The 19,184-nt window shown below is 47.9% G+C and overlaps 1 protein-coding gene across 3 annotated transcripts in view; it reads left to right on the forward strand.

Annotated features, from left to right (window-relative positions):
* LOC123761403 (uncharacterized) overlaps positions 1–19,184 on the forward strand; it is a 75,375-nt gene that overhangs the window by 11,915 nt on the left and 44,276 nt on the right. Inside the window, exon 2 of one of the 3 annotated variants that reach the window (XM_045747422.2) lies at positions 16,426–16,561. In XM_045747422.2, coding sequence (XP_045603378.2) covers positions 16,537–16,561 — 25 coding nt within the window. In that variant the 5' untranslated portion in view covers positions 16,426–16,536. Of the gene's footprint in view, positions 1–16,423; positions 16,562–19,184 lie in introns of those variants that run through there. The other 2 variants (XM_069313960.1, XM_069313962.1) reach the window with 2 other exon arrangements.

Genomic DNA, 19,184 nt, shown 5'->3' on the forward strand with positions numbered 1-19,184 from the left:
ACGATTCGGCTCCAATAGGACTGCTTCCCAGTGGTTCCTTGCTTGAACTGTGGGGGTTCGATGCAGTTTTTGGCTCTTTGGGGCTGGTAGCTTCGGGTGACTTGTCTGCCGAGTTCTCGGGGTGTGACTTTCCTGGCCATTTACGTTCAGGTGTCCAACTTCCAACTTCCGGTCGGATGGCCTGTGGCGGTTCATTCCCTTGTCCACGAAATGGATGGTTGATGTCGACTCGTTCAGTTGGCTCTGTCAGACGTGGTCTGGCAGAGCCAACTGAGGTTGGAAGAGGTCCACTGCCTCCGGAAGTGGACCTCTTCGCGTCAGCGTGGTCACAGTATCTCCCGTTATATATGACGCCCTTCCCCGACTGCGTGGCCATCAGGGTCGATCGATCCCTTCAGGCAGGACTGGGTGAGGTGGGGTTACCTATACCTCTTTCCCCCGGTTCAGCAGTTGCTTCAGGTCCTAGCTCGCTTGGAGACAAGGAAGAGGTGTCCTTCTGGCCCTTTGGTGGGCGGCCCAGCCTTGGTTTCAGGCGCTGCTTGCTTGGTGTCCGAACCCGAGGGTCTTCCCGTGACTCCACCTCTTTTATCTGATCAGTTCAGCCCTTTACGTGGCTGGTTCGCTCTTCTTTGAGTCTTCGTGTCTGGGCTTTTATGACTCGGGTCTATCATCACTTGTATGGTGTGCACAGATGGCTTCATTGATGGTGTCCCACCTCCGTGCTTCGTCTTGGCGGCAGTGGAAGGTTTCCTGGTGGTCCTTCAGTTATTTCTTGTCTCTGCGTAGGTGTACTGTCTGGGATAGGATTATCTTGCCCTTCCTTTCGTGGTTGTTCCAGGACCGTCATCTTCTGCTGAATACTGTACTATCGCCTCTCGTATCGTGCGGCACTGGCGGAGCCGCTGCAGCTTGCGTTCGGTGTTGATGTTACTTCTTTTCCATTCTGCAACCTATCTTGTGTGTTGTTTCACCTACGGCCTGCTCATGCTCTGCTCTGGTTGTCCTGGTCTTTGGACCAGGTGCTCTCCTTTCTCTCTTCTCCTCAGTTTGTGGTGGCCCCTTCGGTTCAGAATTGTTTTTCTAAAGCTCTTTTTTCCTGTTTGCAGTGACCTCTAGGGGTCGGGTCGGGGAGCTTCATGCTCTTCTCAAGTGCGGGGTTTCTGCTCTTTTGGCCCTGGGGGTAGGTTTGCTTGTTTGCTGCTGTGCCCTATTTTTCTGGTGAAAACTGAATCTACTGCTTTCAGGAGGGGTCCTTGGGTTGTTGATGCTTGGTTGGTTAGGCCGGGGGTGCGTCATGTGTTGTGTTCGGTAGCAACCAGTTGTCTCGACTTCGAGTTGAGGGGCAAGAGCCGACCGCTTCCCGGGTAAGTCCCTATTGTTTGGTTTTGTCTTTGGGTAAGCAACTCCGGGGAGCGCAGGGGCTTCCCCCCAGAAAACCAGCGTTGAATGTAATGAAATAGCATTTTCCGGGTGAGACCCGGAGGCTGCTCGGCAACCCTCCCTCCTTACAGTTGGCAGTTTTTTCGCATGTTTTGACATCCAACGTCAGAACTGGGGTGTGGGTAGCTGGTGAGCTGGTGTGAGGGTCTGGAGCTCCCCTTCTTTCCCCTCCTGGGGAGGAGGGGTTGCGCAGACAGTGGCGTGGTGATGTAGTGACGTCATGCTCATTTGCCCGTTATCATTTGAGGAGTTCTGTCCACTAGTTCGGCAGTGTTAACCAGAATAGGGGTTTGTTTTGGGGCGCTTATCTTTCTGGGTGCCTGACCCGGTCGATGGCAGACATAGAATACTTCCAACCACACATGGGGATTTCAATAGACCATTACTCCTCGTGCCTGTCTGAGGGGGGCCAGGTTCTGGCTCGTGGTCCCTGGTAGGCCTAGAACTCCATGCACATTGACTGATGCCAAAGTCTAATATATCCATGTCAGCCTGGATAACTCCGTAGAGCCTCCGGGTCTTGTCCATAAAATGGCGTTTCATTACATTCAATGCTGGTTTTATGTTCAGAAACCAAAAAAGCACAAAAACAATTAAATTCTTCACAAAGAATTCAAACGTGGTTGTCACTAGATAGGACACCCTGGTAAACTAAGGAGTGCCTCACCCTCGCCCAGCAGATCCACGCTCTCGGTCGAACCATACATGTGCAGTATTAACAAATTTGAGAAGTGAGGCAAACCTCGAATACAGTGTCGAATTTTACAAAGAAATTGAGCTTGAAAACCAACAAATTCGGGAAGAGGGGCATTCGACAACTGAGGTTCCACTACAGTATTTCTTCGGCAGCTTTGTTTAGTTAATTTAAGTCTATGCCCTCTTGTTCTTGAAGTTCCAGGTCTCAGGAATTTTTTCCTGTCACTTTTATCGATTCCCTTTACCATTTTGTCTGTTGTGATCATATTGCCTCTTTTTCTTCTATCTTCTTGTTTTAGCATATTTATTGCCTCTAACCTCTCCTCGTGGTTCTTGTCCTTCAGTTCTGGGAGCTATTTAGTTGCATGTCTTTACACGTTTTTCCAGTTTGTTGATGTGCTTCTTATGATATGGGCACCATACAACCGCTGCATATTCCAGCTTTGGTTTAACAAAAGTCAGTGAATAATTTCTTTAGTATTTTGCCATCCATGTATTTAAAAAGAATTATGAAGTTGGAAAGTGTAGCATAGGCTCCTCGCACGAAGTTCTTTATGGGGTCCTCAGGAGATAGTTTTCTATCTTCTCACATATTTAATAGGTTGTGTGGGATCTTATGTTGTCCTATTCCACATTCCATAACATGGCATTTATTCACACTAAATTTCATTTGCCAAGTGGTGCTCCATATACTTATTTTGTCCAGGTCTTCTTGAAGGGCATCTAAGTTTCTTATTGTCCCTATTATCTTAGCATCATCAGCAAACATGTTCATACAATTCTGTATTCCCACTGGTAGATCGCTTATGTAGACAATGAACATTACCGGTGCAAGAACTGAACCCTGTGGTATTCCACTCGTGACATTCCTCCAATCCGATACCTCGCCTCTGATTACGGCCCTCATTTTTCTGTCAGTTAGGAAATTTTTCATCCATGTTAGAAGCTTACCTGTCACCCCTCCAATATGTTCCAGTTTCCAGAACAACCTCTTATGGGGAACTCTGTCGAAAGCCTTTTTTAGGTTCAGATAGATGCAGTCAACCCAACCATCTCTTTCCTGTAAAATTTCTGTAGCTCGATCATAAAAACTGAGTAAGTTCGTTACACAGGATCTTCCAGATCGAAAACCATACTGTCTGTCTGATATTATATCGTTTTCCTCCAGGTGTTCTACCCATTTAGTTTTAATTATTTTTTCCAATATTTTGACTATTACACTTGTCAGTGATACAGGTTTATAATTAAGGGGGTCTTCCCTGCTTCCACTTTTGTAGATTGGAACTATGTTAGCCTTTTTCCACACATCAGCTACAACTCCTGTAAACAGGGATGCCTGGAAAAATCAGTTGAAGTGGAATGCTGAGCTCAGGTGCACATTCTCTCAGAACTCGTGGTGAAACTCCTTCTGGACCAACTGCTTTGTTTTTACTTAGCTCCTTGAGCATTTTTTCCACTTCGTCTCTAGACACCTCTATGTGCTCTATGTTGTTCTCTGGATTTCTTATTGTGTCTGGTTCCCTGAAGATGTCATTTTGTACAAACACTTTGGAACTTTACGTTTAGTGTTTCACACATTTCATTTTCATTTTCCGTGAATCTATTTCCCATTTTCAACCTCTGAATATTATCCTTTACCTGCAATTTGTTGTTTATCAATTTATAAAATAGACCTGGTTCTGTTTTACATTTGTCTGCAATCCCTTTTTCAAAATTTCTTTCTGCCTCTCTCCTCACTGCCGTGTAGTTGTTTCTCGCATCTTTGTATTGCTGGTATGTTTGGGGGTTTGGCCTCTTCCTGTATTGATTCCATTTCTGGGGGGAGCCCCGTCGGCTCCCCGGAGCTTTACCGGCTGATATGCTAATGTCAGACTTTGGCATCAGTCATGTGTATGGAGTTCTAGGGCCTACCGGGGACCACGAGCCAGAACCTGGCCCCCTCAGAGAGGCAAGGGGAGCAATGGCCTATAGAAACCCCCGTGTGGTTGGAAGCATTCTATGTCTGCCATCGACCGGGTCAAGCATCCAGAAAGGTAAGCATTCCAAAACAAACCCCTATTCTGGTGAAAATTGCTACCCAAGCCGAACTAGTGAATAGAACTCTTCAACAGAAAACACGGAAACTAGTATGACGTCATACGTCACCGCGTCGCTGTCTGCGCAGCTCCCCCCTCCCCGGGAGGGGGAAGGGGGAGCCCCAGACCTCCCACGCCGGCTATCCACCCATCAGTTCTTCGGCTGATGCTATAGGCAATGGTTATGTGCTCCGGCTCCAGTGGTTGTTTCAGCACTGTACCTAGAGTGTGGTGTCTGTTTTCTAGGTGGTGCGTGAGCCGGGTGTGATTCTTCAGTACTCGGGCTGCATGCGCCTAGGGTTCCCTTCCCTAGGTGCCTTGTAAGTACTGCCCTTGGGGCTTGGGGCCACCTTCCACAAGTTCCTTGGGTCCTGCCCCTGCTTGGCCGTTTACCGCTTGGTTTTCGGCCGCTCTTTGTGTGCTCGGGTGTTCTGTCTCCCTTGTTCGCCTTAGAGTAAGGGGCGGTGTTTGCACTGGTGGGGCGCGGGGTACTGTGCAGCTTGTCTTTACCAATCATAGCGGCCGGCTCTGTTCCGCTTGGGTACGCTGTCCTCTTGCGGGGTTTTCTTTTTCTTTTGTTTATATACCTGGTGGGGGGGTCTGCCTTCGTTCTTGCCCCTTGTGTCCCTTGTGTTCTGAGTATTTCTGGTGGTACCCCCTGCTAGGTCCCCGTGAGTGTACACGTCCCGGGGGTTCAGCTCTTAGAAAGTTGTTTGGTAGCTTGGGTGCCGGTTAGCAGTACCCTGCCTGGGATTACCTGAGCGCGAGTCCTCTTAAAGTAAACGCTCGGGACCCTGGGAAACCCCTGGGGGCGCGCGGGTCCGATGGATGTGACCCCAGAGCCCCCCCCTCGCTTCCAGCGAGTTTGAGGGTTGCTCTCACCTTTTGTCTCTGGGTGACTCTCTGTTTTGCCTCCGTCTGCTGCCTGTGGGGTCGGTGACACCTTCGACCCGGTGTCCTGCGAGTTTGGTTGCTCGTTGTGGCTCGGTTACCCAGTTGTGCTAACAAAGCGGGTGCGGGCAGCAGGGGCGTTGCACTTGAGCCTTGGTGGTGGCAACGTTCTCGTGGTTTCCTCCCCGGGAGCCCCGGGGCTGCCCCGTTGTATTTCGTTTTTGGAGCTTGGGGGTGTTGGTTGCATCCACGCCCCCTTGTCTTTCCCCTGGTTCACCCTTCCTGCCTGCATCCAGTTCCTTACCGTCTGTAGGTTCAGGGCGGGGTGTTTCGTGGTGTTGAGACTCGGGCAGTCTCGGGGAATTCCCCTTCCGGGGTAGTGACGGGGGCATTTGGGCCTGTTCCTCCAGCCGTGTTGTATGAGTCTGCCAGTGGGCTCCCTTCCTTAGTGTTTTCACGGCTGCCCCGGTTTTCTGGTACGGCCGGGGCTTTGGGGGAACGGCTCGGCCCCGGGGCCTGTCGTGTAGGTTCCCGGGGCTGGGGAGGGGCTGCCTTGGGGGGGGCCTTGGCCCCGTTAGACCCCGTGGGGGGTTTTATCCCCCTCTAGGCGGGGCTTGTGGTTACGCGGAGTGGGGTCTTTCCTCCCCACTCGCCGTACGTGCTGTTGGACGTCGGCCCCTCCCCGGGCTCGGTTCCTTGGCCTTTGAGTCGGTTGGTTCCGTCCTGTGGGTGGATGTTTCCTCCCCCGCTTTTTGGGACGGTGTTTTTGTCATGTTTCCCCGTTCGTTGGGGTTCTGCGTGACTTTTGATCTCGGGTGCGCCTGCGCCTTCGTGTGCCTTCGGGACTAGTGTTGGCTTCTGTGTTCTCGAGGGTACGGGAAGGTTTTTCGCTACTTCCCGCATTATTGGAACGTCTGTCGGCTCCTAGTACTTGTCGCCCTGTTGGGCTACTTGTCGCCCTGTTGGGCTACTTGTCGCCCGGTTGGGCTCCTTGTCGCCCGGTTGGGCTACTTGTCGCCCGGTTGGGCTACTTGTCGCCCGTTTGGGCTACTTGTCGCCCGTTTGGGCTACTTGTCGCCCGTTTGGGTTCCCTTTTTTTTGGGCTCTTTGCTTCTTTGGCCGGTTTTATTGTTCCTGCTTCCTCTTTTGGCTCCTTTTCTCGTGCAATAGTCCTGGCTGGCGCCTTCCCGCAGGGAGGGTGTGCGGTTCGGCCAGCGTGTTATGCGCATGCGCCGTGGAGTTTGTTTTGGTCTGGGCGATGGTTCAGTGCTGGGGTTTTGCGCCCTTTTTTGCTACAGTGCTTCGCCTCTCGTTCTTCTCCCTGGCTGCGGTATGTGCCCCTTTGCACCAGGGGTGTCCTGGTTCCCAGTTGTGGGGAGGACACCGCGGTTTTCTGTGTCATGGGTGTGGACCGCCTCCTTCGCCTCTCCCTGTTCTCCTGCGGGTCCGGCTCTGGCGTCTTCACCTGGCGGTGCTCCCAAGTTCTTCTGGGCACGGTTGAGTCGTGTCAAGTTCGAGCCACCATTCGCCAGGTGAGTTTCTGCGGTCTGGCGTCTTTTGGCCGGGCGCTGGATGCGGCGGTGTTCATATACCTGTTTTTATTTAGGTATAATTTTGTACGACTGAGACCGTTCGCACACCAGTGACTGTCCCTTTATCACCCCTTCCTGTCCCCCTCATGTGCATGTCCAACCCATGCTGGAGTCATTCAGGGGACCCTCCTTTTTTAATGTTGTGAGGTGTGGGGGTTGTAGGGTTGGTTCTGTACTCACCTGGTGAGGCTCCTGGCTGTGCTTGCAGGATTTGAGCTCTGGCTCTTGGGTCCCGCCTATCTGGTAGAACTTGCGGGATAGTACCAGCGGAGTGCAGTGGTGCTATTGGCACTTTTGGGGAACACTGTATTACCATCAGTGGTCTGTGCTTGTTACACGACCTACTTGCGAGCATAAGCCTTCTTGCTGGTTCGTCCGTGGACTTCCAGGGCGCACTGGCCTGTTTTCGTATGGCAGTTCCGGCCCGTCCTGGTTGTGGGGGTATGTGGACCGGTGGACTGCTCCTAGCAGCTGCCTGGTGGGCCATCCTCTGGCCGGTCTGGCCTGACCTTGGGCCGGGCTTGAGGTGTAAAAGAGCTCCCAGTACCTCATCCAGCAGGTATCGAGCGGGGTTTTCTCCGCCGTCGGTCGCCTGGTGCAGGTTTCTGGGCCTGCAGGGTTTTGTCGTGTCTCCGTTGGCCCTGTCTGGGGTCTGCCTGCTCCGTTCTCTGCCTTTGCAGAGGGGAGTTGCTATTTACATGTTGCATGTTGCAGTGGTGCCTGTTGCTGCTGCTGCTGCACGTGAGCATTGGTACCGTGTTTCACGGTGGCGTGTCCTTGTTCCTGTGTCCGGTTGTGGAGTGGCGCTTTGCTGCCGTTTTGTGCCTGGGGATTGCGTGGGGTTTTTGTCCCTGCCTGATTGTCCACCCCTGGTTGTTCTCCTGGTTTTTTTTTTTTTTTTTGTGCTTTTGCTCTTTCTTCCTGCCTCTTCTGCAGCAGGAATGTTCTGCGTGTGTTCTTAGGCGTTGGTCAGCCTGTGTCCTGTGATGTGCTTCTTTGTCTCGGTCTGTTGCAGTTGTTCGTGCCCCTTGGTTCGGGTCCTGTTCTGGCGGCGACCCTTCCGCCTTCTTTGGTTTTCCTAGCTTGCCCTGCCGGTTGTTGTTGTTTTACTTTTTTTGGGGGGGTTCTTGCGATGTCTCGCGTCGGACCTGTCGTTTCTGAACTCCTGGCGGGCTTGCATGCTTCGGAGTTTTTCTGTTCGGCAGACGTTCCATCTCCTTGTGCCGCCTGGGTTTCGGTGGTCGCGCCCGAGATCTTCTCGCGGCTCCGCCTTTTTCCTGGGCTCGGGGGGGGCCTTGTCGGGGCTGCTTATGTTCTGCCTCGTGGTCTCGCCTCCGGTTGGTGGTCAGGTGGCTTCGTGGTAGGTGTCCCACCTGCGTGCTTTCTTGGCGGCAGTATGGGGTATTTTGGCGGTCCTTCCTTTTCCTGTCCCTTCTTCGGTGGGTCCTTCTTGTTGGCTTGGTTTACTCTCGGCTTGGTTTTCTAGTAGGGGTTGGGGGCCGTCGTCTTGCCACATACTGTCGCCTCTTTTCGTGCGGCGCAGGCGGAGCCGCTTCAGCTTGCTTTCGGTCTTGGTGTTGCTTCTGCACCGTTAGTCAGCTGTCTTGTGCGTCATTTCACCTCCGGCCTGTTCGTGCGCCGCTTGCACCATCCTGGTCTCTGGTCAGCGTGCTCTGTCTTCTCCTCGGTTGGTAGTGCCCCTTCGGTTCCGGTGTGTTTTTTCGTCGGCTCTTTCCTTTGGGCCTTTGCCTCTGGGGGTCGGTTCGCTGTGTTTTCTTGCTCCTTCGGTTTTAGCGTTTTGGTTGTTTGATGGCAGCAGTCTCCATCTTTTCTGGCGGGGGGTGGGGCTGCTGCATTCTGGAGGGGTCCAGGGTTTGTTGGTGCTTTGTTGGTCGGGCCGGGGGTGTGTCGTTTTTGTGTTCAGTGGCGGCCCTCTGCTGTTGTTTGCGTGCCACGGCGTTTGGGTCCGGAGCGCGTTTTGCGTTGATCCGGTTCTGTTCTTCCCGGTTCGCGGGTGATGGTGTCCCGGGTGGTCAGCCGTGTTCTTGCGGCTAAGCTGCCTGTGTTCTTCCCTCATGCCTGTGGCGTTCGTGGCTTCGCTGCTCTCGCTGCCGTCTGGGCGACGTGGCCTTGCAGTCTTTCGGGCATGGATTTTTGGTGTTCGTGCAGGGGCCTTGCTGCTCGTGGTTCTCGTGTTGTTCCCGGGATTTTCGGGGCTGTGGCGCCTTGGGTTGGCGTTTGCTGCCGGTTGTCTCGCCTCCTTGGGGGGTGAGTGGTGTCCGCCTCCCGGTTTTGTCCCTTTGACCTTCCTCTGTGGGTAGTTAGCTCCGGGGAGCCGACGGGGCTCCCCCCAGAAAACCAGCGTTGAATGTAATGAAACGCCATTTTCTGGGTGAGACCCGGAGGCTCCCCGGCAACCCTCCCTCCCTCCGGTCGGCGTTTTTCGCGTGTTTTGACATCCAGCCTCAGAACTGATGGGTGGATAGCCGGCGTGGGAGGTCTGGGGCTCCCCCTTCCCCCTCCCGGGGAGGGGGGAGCTGCGCAGACAGCGACGCGGTGACGTATGACGTCATACTAGTTTCCGTGTTTTCTGTTGAAGAGTTCTATTCACTAGTTCGGCTTGGGTAGCAATTTTCACCAGAATAGGGGTTTGTTTTGGAATGCTTACCTTTCTGGATGCTTGACCCGGTCGATGGCAGACATAGAATGCTTCCAACCACACGGGGGTTTCTATAGGCCATTGCTCCCCTTGCCTCTCTGAGGGGGCCAGGTTCTGGCTCGTGGTCCCCGGTAGGCCCTAGAACTCCATACACATGACTGATGCCAAAGTCTGACATTAGCATATCAGCCGGTAAAGCTCCGGGGAGCCTCCGGGTCTCACCCAGAAAATGGCGTTTCATTACATTCAACGCTGGTTTTTTGTGTCTTTTGGTCTCTGGCCCCTCTCACAATTTCTGATGAACCAATCCTGTTTCCTAGTTCTGCATCTCTGTTTTGATATAAATTTTTTTGTGCCTTTTTCATATATTTTGCAAAACTTGACATACATCTCATTCACTTCCTTGCCTAGCAACAAGTCTGTCCAATTATACTCACTAAAAAATTAATAAGGTTGCCATAATGTCCTCTCCTGAAGTCAGGTTTTTCAACTGCTTCAACCTCCTTATTTTCTTCCAGATTATAACACATCAGCTTTCAGCCTCTGATTCTGCTATTGAGTTCAATAGGTTCTTCTCTTCCATTGGTTCATCCCTTGCTAATGATATTCCATCTTCCAGTACTGACATTAAGGACTATCTTACAGGGAACTATCCCCAGTCTCAGTACCTAAAGCCTATTAATTCCATTGACGTCAATGAGATAATCCTTTCCCTTAAAACCAAGTCTGGTGCCCTTGAGGAGATACCAACTTTAATCTACAAAAAAACCTCCAGATCTTTAGCCCCTGCTATTGCTTTGCTCTTCAACAAGTCTCTTGAACTCCAAACCTTTCCAGATATTCTAAAAAAAGCGAGAGTAACGCCTGTCCACAAATGTGGTGATCTCACAGATGTTAACAACTACAGACTTATATCAATCCTGCCAAACTTGTCAAAAATTTTTGAAAAACTAATCTATAAGCAGCTTTACTCATATCTAGCCAAACTCAATATACTTAGCCCTTGCCAATATGGCTTCAGGCCTAAAAAAAGCACTAACGATGCACTTATTAGTATGCTTAACTCGATTCATACAGCTCTTGATAAAAATGAGTTCCCTGTTGGGTTATTTGTGGACCTGCGTAAAGCTTTCGATACTGTCAACCACCAAAACCTTCTTCTTAAATGACATCATTATGGTGTCAGAGGACACTCCCTACAATACCTCAAATCCTACCTTACTGACAGGCTCCAATGTGTTTCTGTGAATAATACAATTTCTCCCACCCTACCCATCAACATTGGTGTTCCCCAGGGCAGCATACTTGGCCCTCTCCTCTTTCTCATCTACATTAATGACCTTCCAAATGCCTCCCAACACCTCAAACCAATCCTATTTGCTGACGACACAACCTTCATTTACTCCAGTCCTGATCCCCTTGCTCTAAATGCCACAGTAAATACTGAGCTAAATAAAGTCCATCTGTGGCTAACTGCCAACAAACTCACCCTTAACATTGACAAAACTTTCTATATTCTGTTTGGCAATAAATCCTCTAATCAAATAAATCTCAAAATAAACAATACCCAAATTTGTAACAAATTAGATGGCAAATTCCTTGGCATTCTCATTGACCACAAGCTTAATTTCCAGGGACACATTCTAAACATATCAAAAAAAGTTTCAAAAACGGTGGGCATTCTTTCTAAGATCAGATATTATGTACCACGCCCTGCCCTGGTGACTCTCTATTACTCCCTTATCTATCCATATCTCAACTATGGTATTTGTGCTTGGGGCTCTACTACCCAAAATCACTTACGTCCTCTAATTACTCAACACAAAGCTGCTATTAGGACAATATCCAATTCTGGCCCCAGACATCACTCGGTACCCCTACTCAAATCCCTGAATATATTAGACATTAAGTCACTGCACATTCTCTCATGTGTATTATACATATATAAAACGCTAAACTGTAATGCCAATCCTGATCTCAAAAGCTTCATAGAAGGTTGTAACAGAACCCATGAGCACCACACCAGAAATAAATACAGTTTTGATATTCCTAGAGTACGACTTAATCAAACCAAAAATGCTCTACAAATCAAGGGGCCCAGAATGTGGAATGACCTTCCCAACCATGTTAAAGACAGTACCTCTCTCAACCAGTTTAAGTTAAAAACGAAGCTATACCTAATAAATTCCCTGTAACCTACCTTACCCCTCTATTGTCAACCCATGTATGTTTTTTTTTTTTTTTTTTTTTTTTCAAATCAACGCTGTTTTAATGTAATTTTCTGTAATAATTTGTAATTGTATTTGTGCTGTTTTTTCAACAATGTTCCCCCTCTTTTACCTCTATTTTTATTTGTACTCAACGCATTTTTTTCTTTTTACCCATTAGTTTTAAGCTTTAGTCAGTAGTGTTTTTTTCCTGCCCGAAACGCTTTGCGTAATAGTGGCTTTAGGCATTGTATGTACTAGCTCTATCTATAAAGCCAACAAACTTTGTAAAATCTCTTTATGTATGTACCTTTGCCTAAATAAAAATTATTATTATTATTATTATTATTATTACATTGCATACTTTATTCCCAAAAAGACGTGGTCTCTTTTACCCAAGGGAGGAAGGTACTGAATGTCAAATATCTCTCCCTTCTTTCTCGTAAATATCAAATCTAGCATGGAGGTAACGTCCTCTTCCCGGGGAGCTGGTCGGCTGAGCGGACAGCACGCTGGACTTATGATCCTGTGGTCCCGAGATTGATCCCGGGCGCCGGCGAGAAACAATGGGCAGAGTTTCTTTCACCCTATGCCCCTGTTACCTAGCAGTAAAATAGGTACCTGGGTGTTAGTCAGCTGTCACGGGCTGCTTCCTGGGAGTGGAGGCCTGGTCGAGGACCGTGCCACGTGGACACTAAAGCCCCGAAATCATCTCAAGATAACCTTCCCTCATCCTCGTAGCGTGTTTAACATGTTGATACAAGAATGCTTCCAGGATGAGGTCTACAAATGTACAGATCCAAAAATCTTCTGTTTTAGCTTCATATGTTTCCCAGTCTATGGATTTCAAGTTGAAGTCGCCTACTATCAACAGTCGTGATCTATCGTTATCCGCTTTTGCTATAATCTCTCTCATTATTGTTATAAGACCTTCTCGTTTACTATCTAGCTCCTCCTTTGACTATGTGCTGCTTGGCGGTAGACTATATGCATTTATGATCATTAGTTTATCATCCTCATGGCAGATCTCTAGTGCTATTATGTCAACTTCTTGTGGGTTGGCAGTCCAGGTCATTATTTCCTTCACCTTTAGGTGTTCTTTCACCAGCACCGCAACGCCACGCCACCACCTTTCCTAATTTTTCTGTCCCGTCTCCAAATTGAGTAGCCCCTTGGGAATATGACCTCATTTAAAATAACATTCGTCGTCCCTTCAACTTCTAGTGTGTGGTCTGGTCAACATACTTCAGCCACGTTATTGTGACTCATCGCCTGCATAACATCTTCAAGTTTTGTCTCTGTGAGTGCAACAATGTCTGGTGTCTGCAGCTGTATTACATCACTTAACTCCAGTATCTTCGATCTCACTCCATCTATGTTGGTGTATGCATTCTTCAGGAACTTGTTCCTCCCTCTCCTTATTCTTCACTCCCCCTCTCTCTAATGATTTTGTTGGTTTGCCTTTATGTACCACTTTACTGGTCTGCCTACCCCTATCACTTCATAGAAAAAAAAATTGATTTTTTCAGTCCTGCTCTCATTTAAACGTTTTGCCTCGGTGAGGTTCAGTTTCAGCTTCTCTCTATTTTCTTTTGAAAGATCTCGTCTTAACGACCACACTTCCCCATCCTCATCACTTTAATTTTTTAGCATTCCTTAGTACTGTACTTCTTCCATCCGTTTGGCACCGTTTAGGGTGATTCTCAAAGGTCGATCTTTCCCTTTTACGTATCTGCCTATTCTCCTCTGGTCGCACACATTCTCTATGGTAGTAAGACCTTCCACGAGGCCAATAATTTTATCTACTACTTTTGCTTCTTATACAGTTCTTTCTGACCTAGATGTTATCTCCTTTTCTTTGCAACCAAAAACTATCAGGGACTTCGATCAACTGTGTTTTGCACCAACTTCGGGTTAGATGTCAATTCCTTTCTCACTTCTAGCTTAATGTTTGTTTTATCCTGGTTGCTGCAGTGTTTTGCTTCCTTTACTGCTGCTTCAATTTTTTCCTTCTCCTTGGCCACTTGTGCATAGGTGAGTTGCATATCTTTCTTGCACTGTTCTATTCCCTGTGTAACTTCCTCCATCTGTGCTGACAAAAGCTGTTTCTCCTTTTGAATTTCCTTACCTAACCTACTGTAGCCATTTATGTTTAAATTTACTTTAACTTCTTCCAAAGCTATTTTTAAGAGTTTATTTTCTTCTTCCATGGCTTTGCAATTTGTTTCCAATTGATTCTTGTCCTTGCACAAGTCTTTCACTAAACCCTCAAGACATAAAACTTTGCTATTCAAATGGTCATTACTTTCTTTCAGTTTACTAATTATTTCTACATGAGAGTTCACTATAGTATCTAATTTTACCAACTTGTTGTGTACTGTTTATATCAATGCTTTCTTCATTGAATCCCGCAAAATCAAGCTCTGTTTTGTTTTTCCTCTTGCCGGCGGCCATCTTCTGTGTAATACAGTGTGTTACTGTGTAAATAGTGTGTGAAACTGTACATATTGTAATTTTAGTGAATTTTTAACAGATAATATTGTGACAATAAACATTTATTGTGGACACATTACTGACACATGTATCACAGTTCCATGGAACATTATGAACGTTTTACTGTATACATATTGTAAAGGACACAAATATGCATCATATACGATAAAAAAAAAAAATAAAACCGCATTGGGAATACATAAAATAAATAATTGAAAATATATTTGTGGCAACACCCGGTGCTTGAATGGCCCGCGTGACCGTGTCTGGGCGATTCACGCACGGGCGACCAGGCCCTGATGATGTCACAGTGCACCTTGTCCACGTCCCCACAGCCAAAGTAAGTGGAATTTGGTATTTATTTTTACATAAACATGTTCAGGAAAGGGAATTTATCATTTTACGAAGAAAATAACATTTTTGAGGAACACTTTATTTCATGCGCACCGGGGGAATTTCACAATAAACTCGGCGCAGCACGGTGGTTAAACCGTCATATGACAATGACTGCATTCCCCCCCCCCCCTAGTAACATTCATAACGATAACCGCATTTGTACCATGACATGGTAGCAGGATTTTTTCATAGGTCAAGGTAAACGTCAATACATCCATGATATCCTTATTTGTATTATACTGTACCTGTAAAACCCAGACAATAAATGTTTTAATCTTCTTTTGACGATATCTGCATTACCTTGTGGATCAACAATTGACAATGTCCATAGCTAAAGGTTAAATATGCCAAAACTAGAAGATAAGAAGAAAAGAGGAGATATTATCACTATGTACAAAATAGTAATGGGAATCAACAAAATTGATAGGGAAGAATTTCTGAGATCTGGTACTTCTCGGGTCAAGAACAAGAGTGTCTAGATATAAGATAACTAAAGAAAGCTGCTGAACTAATATAAGAAAATTCACTATCGCAAACAGCGCATAGGTTCGAATCATCCTTATGGCTCTTACTGATTTTCTCATTGATACATCACGTTAATTTGATTTCTTGGTGCAATATATACACTTTTAATGGTATAAATTTTAAATATTATATTATAAATAAAATATTATAAGGACTGGTTCCAAATCTGCACAGAGAAATAACTACCTAATAGACTAGGAGATAAGGCAGGAAGTGCAAAATAGCTCCATTGAAAAGCAGAGGTACAATAGGCACACTACAGTACTATCAATATTAAGAGCCAAGACTTTTTAACACACTCCCTCTATACATAAGGGGCATAATTTGCTGACCTATCAGGGTGTTTTAAAAGAGAACTTGATAAATGTCTTCAAAGGATACCTGATCAGCTGGGCTGTGATTCATATGATAGACTGTGAGCAGCTGCATCTAACAGCCTGGTTGTCAGACCACCAACCAGAAGGCCTGGTCAGAGACTGGGCCCCAAGGACATTGATTTCCAGAACCATCAAAGGTAGACACAAGGTAGGGTTTGGATCCTGTGATGCCAGATTCTAGGGATTTGATATTGCCTTCAGCTTCCTCAGCTCTGTAGAGACATTCCTGGTCTTCTCGCAGTATTTTGTGCTTTCCCTTTCGTGGTTTGCCCCCTTTGACTGTGAGGTGTGGTGTTGCTGCAAGCCTTCTCAGGTCTTCGCTAATGATGCCTGAGTATTTCAAGTGGTTTTCCAGGGCCTTCAATAGGTGTAGCCTTAGATCCCCCCGCCCTTATTTCAGTGTTGCGGATGCAGGCTCAGTTGTCTTCTGTTCTGCAGGATTATAGCAGAATGAATGACAGCAGGTGTAGACCTCTTTATGTTGGCGTACTTGAATGTAATGAAATGCCCTTTTCTAGTGGGCCCCCATTAGCCCTGCCCTGTTTCCTTCTTCCCTGTTAGATAATTTTTTTGTTTTCATGGGTGGCATCAGAATGAGAGGGGCAGGCTGGCTGAGACCTCAGGGGACTTGGGCTGCTATCTGGTGGTGGTGCATCACAGCCAGGGCATTTATCCTGTGGTAATGACTTTGCTTTGTTTATCTAAGGGTGTCTAATTTTATTCAAGAAGTCATTTTGCCAATCCTATGTTTTCCGGTGGGTTTTCCCCCCAGTTTTGTGGTTGATCTTTTTGGCGCCCCTCCTCCTCCTGCCTTTTAATGTGGGATAGTTGCTGATCGTTGTTCCTGGCTGGTAATGGATGAGCCTCCAAGACCTGTTGTGTTCAAGGGATAAAGCTTGCTGGTATCAGAGTAAAGCTTGGGAAGCATTTCAGGATCCACTGGAAAAGGACATTTCATTATTCAAAACAATACTTGGTTTTTCTCTAGGCTGCTGTCTTCCCATACCATGAGAGGAAAAAATGGGTTAATAATGTAATGTACTACACAGTAAAGTGATGATTTTTTTCTTTCAGATTGATGTCATTACAAAGCTGGTGCATAAAGGTATATTTCATCTTCCTTTTCAAGAGACTAAAACCATTCTGCACCTGATAGTCATCACTTTTGACAAGTAGCACCTCAGAATGAAGGACTGGTTGTGGTTATCAGGTATGATTGCTTAGTTGCTTAGTATTACATACTTGATATAAAAAAATATAAATCAAATATTTCTAAAAGACAGTGATACATACAGTATTTTATTTAAATTTAGAATCATACAAAATCACAGGCAAAAGGGAAGGAAAGCTTGTAGTGCTTTAATATCTTCACTGCACCACTGTTTATACCATTTCAACACCTAGGTGGGCATAAAAAAAATTGTTCCTTCTAATACTGTACTGTATTTTTAAAATGCATTCCCTGATTACAGGGGAAAATAATACAGAAATTGTGACTTGCTTTTGTGGTGGTGAAGCCTGAAAGTCTCGTGATGACATCACAATTTATTTGCACTCATCGAGCAATTACCCCAGGTAGTTGTCCCAAGCCAGCTGTCAGGCAGGAGTTGCCTCGAATATACTTTTTTACATATTTCATTTCGATTTCTTATTAGTCTTTTTTTTTTGGGGGGGGGGGGCCTTTGGCTCCCCGGAGCTATCCAGGCTGCTATGGATATATTTTAGACTTTGCCATCAATGTAAATGGAGTTCTAGGCCTACCGGGGACCACGTGTCAGAAACTTGCCCCCCTCAGAAGAGGCATGAGGAGCAATGGCCTATAGAAACCCCCATGTGGTTGGAAGCATTCTGTGTCTGCCATCGACCCGGTCAGGCACCCAGAATGGTAAGCACCCCAAAACAAACCCCTATTCTGGTTAAGAAGTTGCTACTAAAAGCCGAACTAGTGGTCAGAACTCCCCAAATAAAAACGAGCAAACAAGCCTGACATTACCACGTCGCTGTCTGCGCAGCTCCCCCTCCCTGGGAGGGGGAAGGGGGAGCCCCAGACCCCCAGTTCTTTGGCTGATGTGATTGGCAATGATTGTGTCTCTGGCTTCTGTTTTCCTGTCTTCAAGCTCTGTGCCTTGTGTGGTGCTCATTCTCTTGTTGTGCGGGAGCCTGAACTTTGCCGTGATGGGTCAGGTTTGGCTTTGTTGGCTGTTCTGGTTTCTTCAGGGATGTCCCTCCATCTCTCTCACGATCTCTGGGTTTGGCCTCCGGGTTCCTTGCATCAGCTGCGGCGTCGCCGACTTCTCCTTTGGGTTTTTCGGGGTTCAATGCCTTGGCGCCTACCCGAGCCCTCGCTCGATGTGTCCACGGATACGTTGTCTTTTGGCTGGGGCTTTGCGACCAGTGCTCACCAAACTGGTCAGGGTAGGTGGGGTCCATCCTTCTGTCGGTTCCAGAGCACAGTGTGGGAGTTTGAGGCGGTGTGGATGTCATTTCGGAGGGTTCGAGTCGCTCGTGGATCGACCATCTGGCTCCACACGGACTGCTCCCCAGTGGTTCATTGCCTGTACCGAGGGAGTTCTATGCGGTTCTTTGCTCTTTGGGGCTGGTCGCTTCGGGTGAGTCGTCTGCTGAGTTTTCGGGGTTTGGCTCTCCTGGCCGTTCACATACGGAGGGTGTCCTATGTGCTGGCGGACAGCCTGTCACGGTTCATTCCCTTGTCCGTTGAATGGACGGTTGACGCTGAATCATTCAGTTGGCTCTGCCGGAGGTGGACCTCTTCGTGTCGGAGTGGTCGAGGCATCTCCCAGTATCTGTGGCGCCATTCCCCTACTGCGCGGTCATCCGTGGTGATGCCTTGCGGCAGGACTCGTCGAGGTGGGGTTACCTGTACCTCTTTCACCCGGTTCAGCTGTTGCTCCAGGTCCTGACTCGCTTGGAGACTTCCCAGGGGAGAGTAGTCCTCTTGGCTTCTTGGTGGGCAGCCCAGCCTTGGTTTCAGGCACTGCTTGCTCGTTGTCCGAACCCTGGGGTCTTCCCTCGGCTCCGCCTCTTTCAGCAGATCAGACCAGTCCGTTACATGGCTGGTTCGATCTTCTCCTAGTCTTCGCTTCTCATCTTTCTGACTCGGGTCTATCACCACTTGTATGATAAGCAGGTGTCTTCTTTGATGGTGTCCCACCTGCGTGCTTTGTCTTGGCAGCAGTATGAAGTTTCCTGGCAGTCCTAGTTTCTCTTGTCCCTTCAACGGTTTCCTTCGGTCTCTGTTCAGGTTGTTTTGTCCTTTCGTGGCTCTTCCTGGACTGTCATTTTATACCAAATACTGTCGCCTCTCATCGTATGGTGTTGGCGGAGCCACTGCAGCTTGCGTTCAGCATTGATGTTACTTCTTAACGATTTCGCAAGCTGTCTCAGGCCTTGTTTCACCTCCAGCCTGCTCATGTGACGCCTGAGCTGTCCTGGTCTTTGGATCGGGTACTCTCTTTTGTCTCTTCTCCTCGGTTTATGGTGCCCCCCTTTGGTTCAGGATGGTTTCTCCAACTCTTTTTCTTGTTGGCGTTGGCCTCTGGGGGTCGGGTCAGGGAGCTTCATTTTCTCCTCCAGTGCAAGGGTTTCTGCTCTTTCGGTCCTGGTGATAGGTTTGTTCATTTGCAGCCATCTCCTTCATTTCTGGTGAAGAATGAGACTGCTGCTTTCCGGAGGGGTCCTTGGGTTCCTGATGCTTTGTTGGGTCGCGGGTGCATCATGTGTTATGTCTGGTCGTGGTTCTCCGCTGTTACCTGTGCGTCATGGCCTCTGTAGCCGAGGACACGCTTTGGGTTGACTCGGTTTCCCCTTTGTTC

The sequence above is a fragment of the Procambarus clarkii genome, chromosome 7 (genome assembly GCF_040958095.1).
Source record: "Procambarus clarkii isolate CNS0578487 chromosome 7, FALCON_Pclarkii_2.0, whole genome shotgun sequence".
Lineage (NCBI taxonomy): Eukaryota > Metazoa > Arthropoda > Malacostraca > Decapoda > Cambaridae > Procambarus > Procambarus clarkii.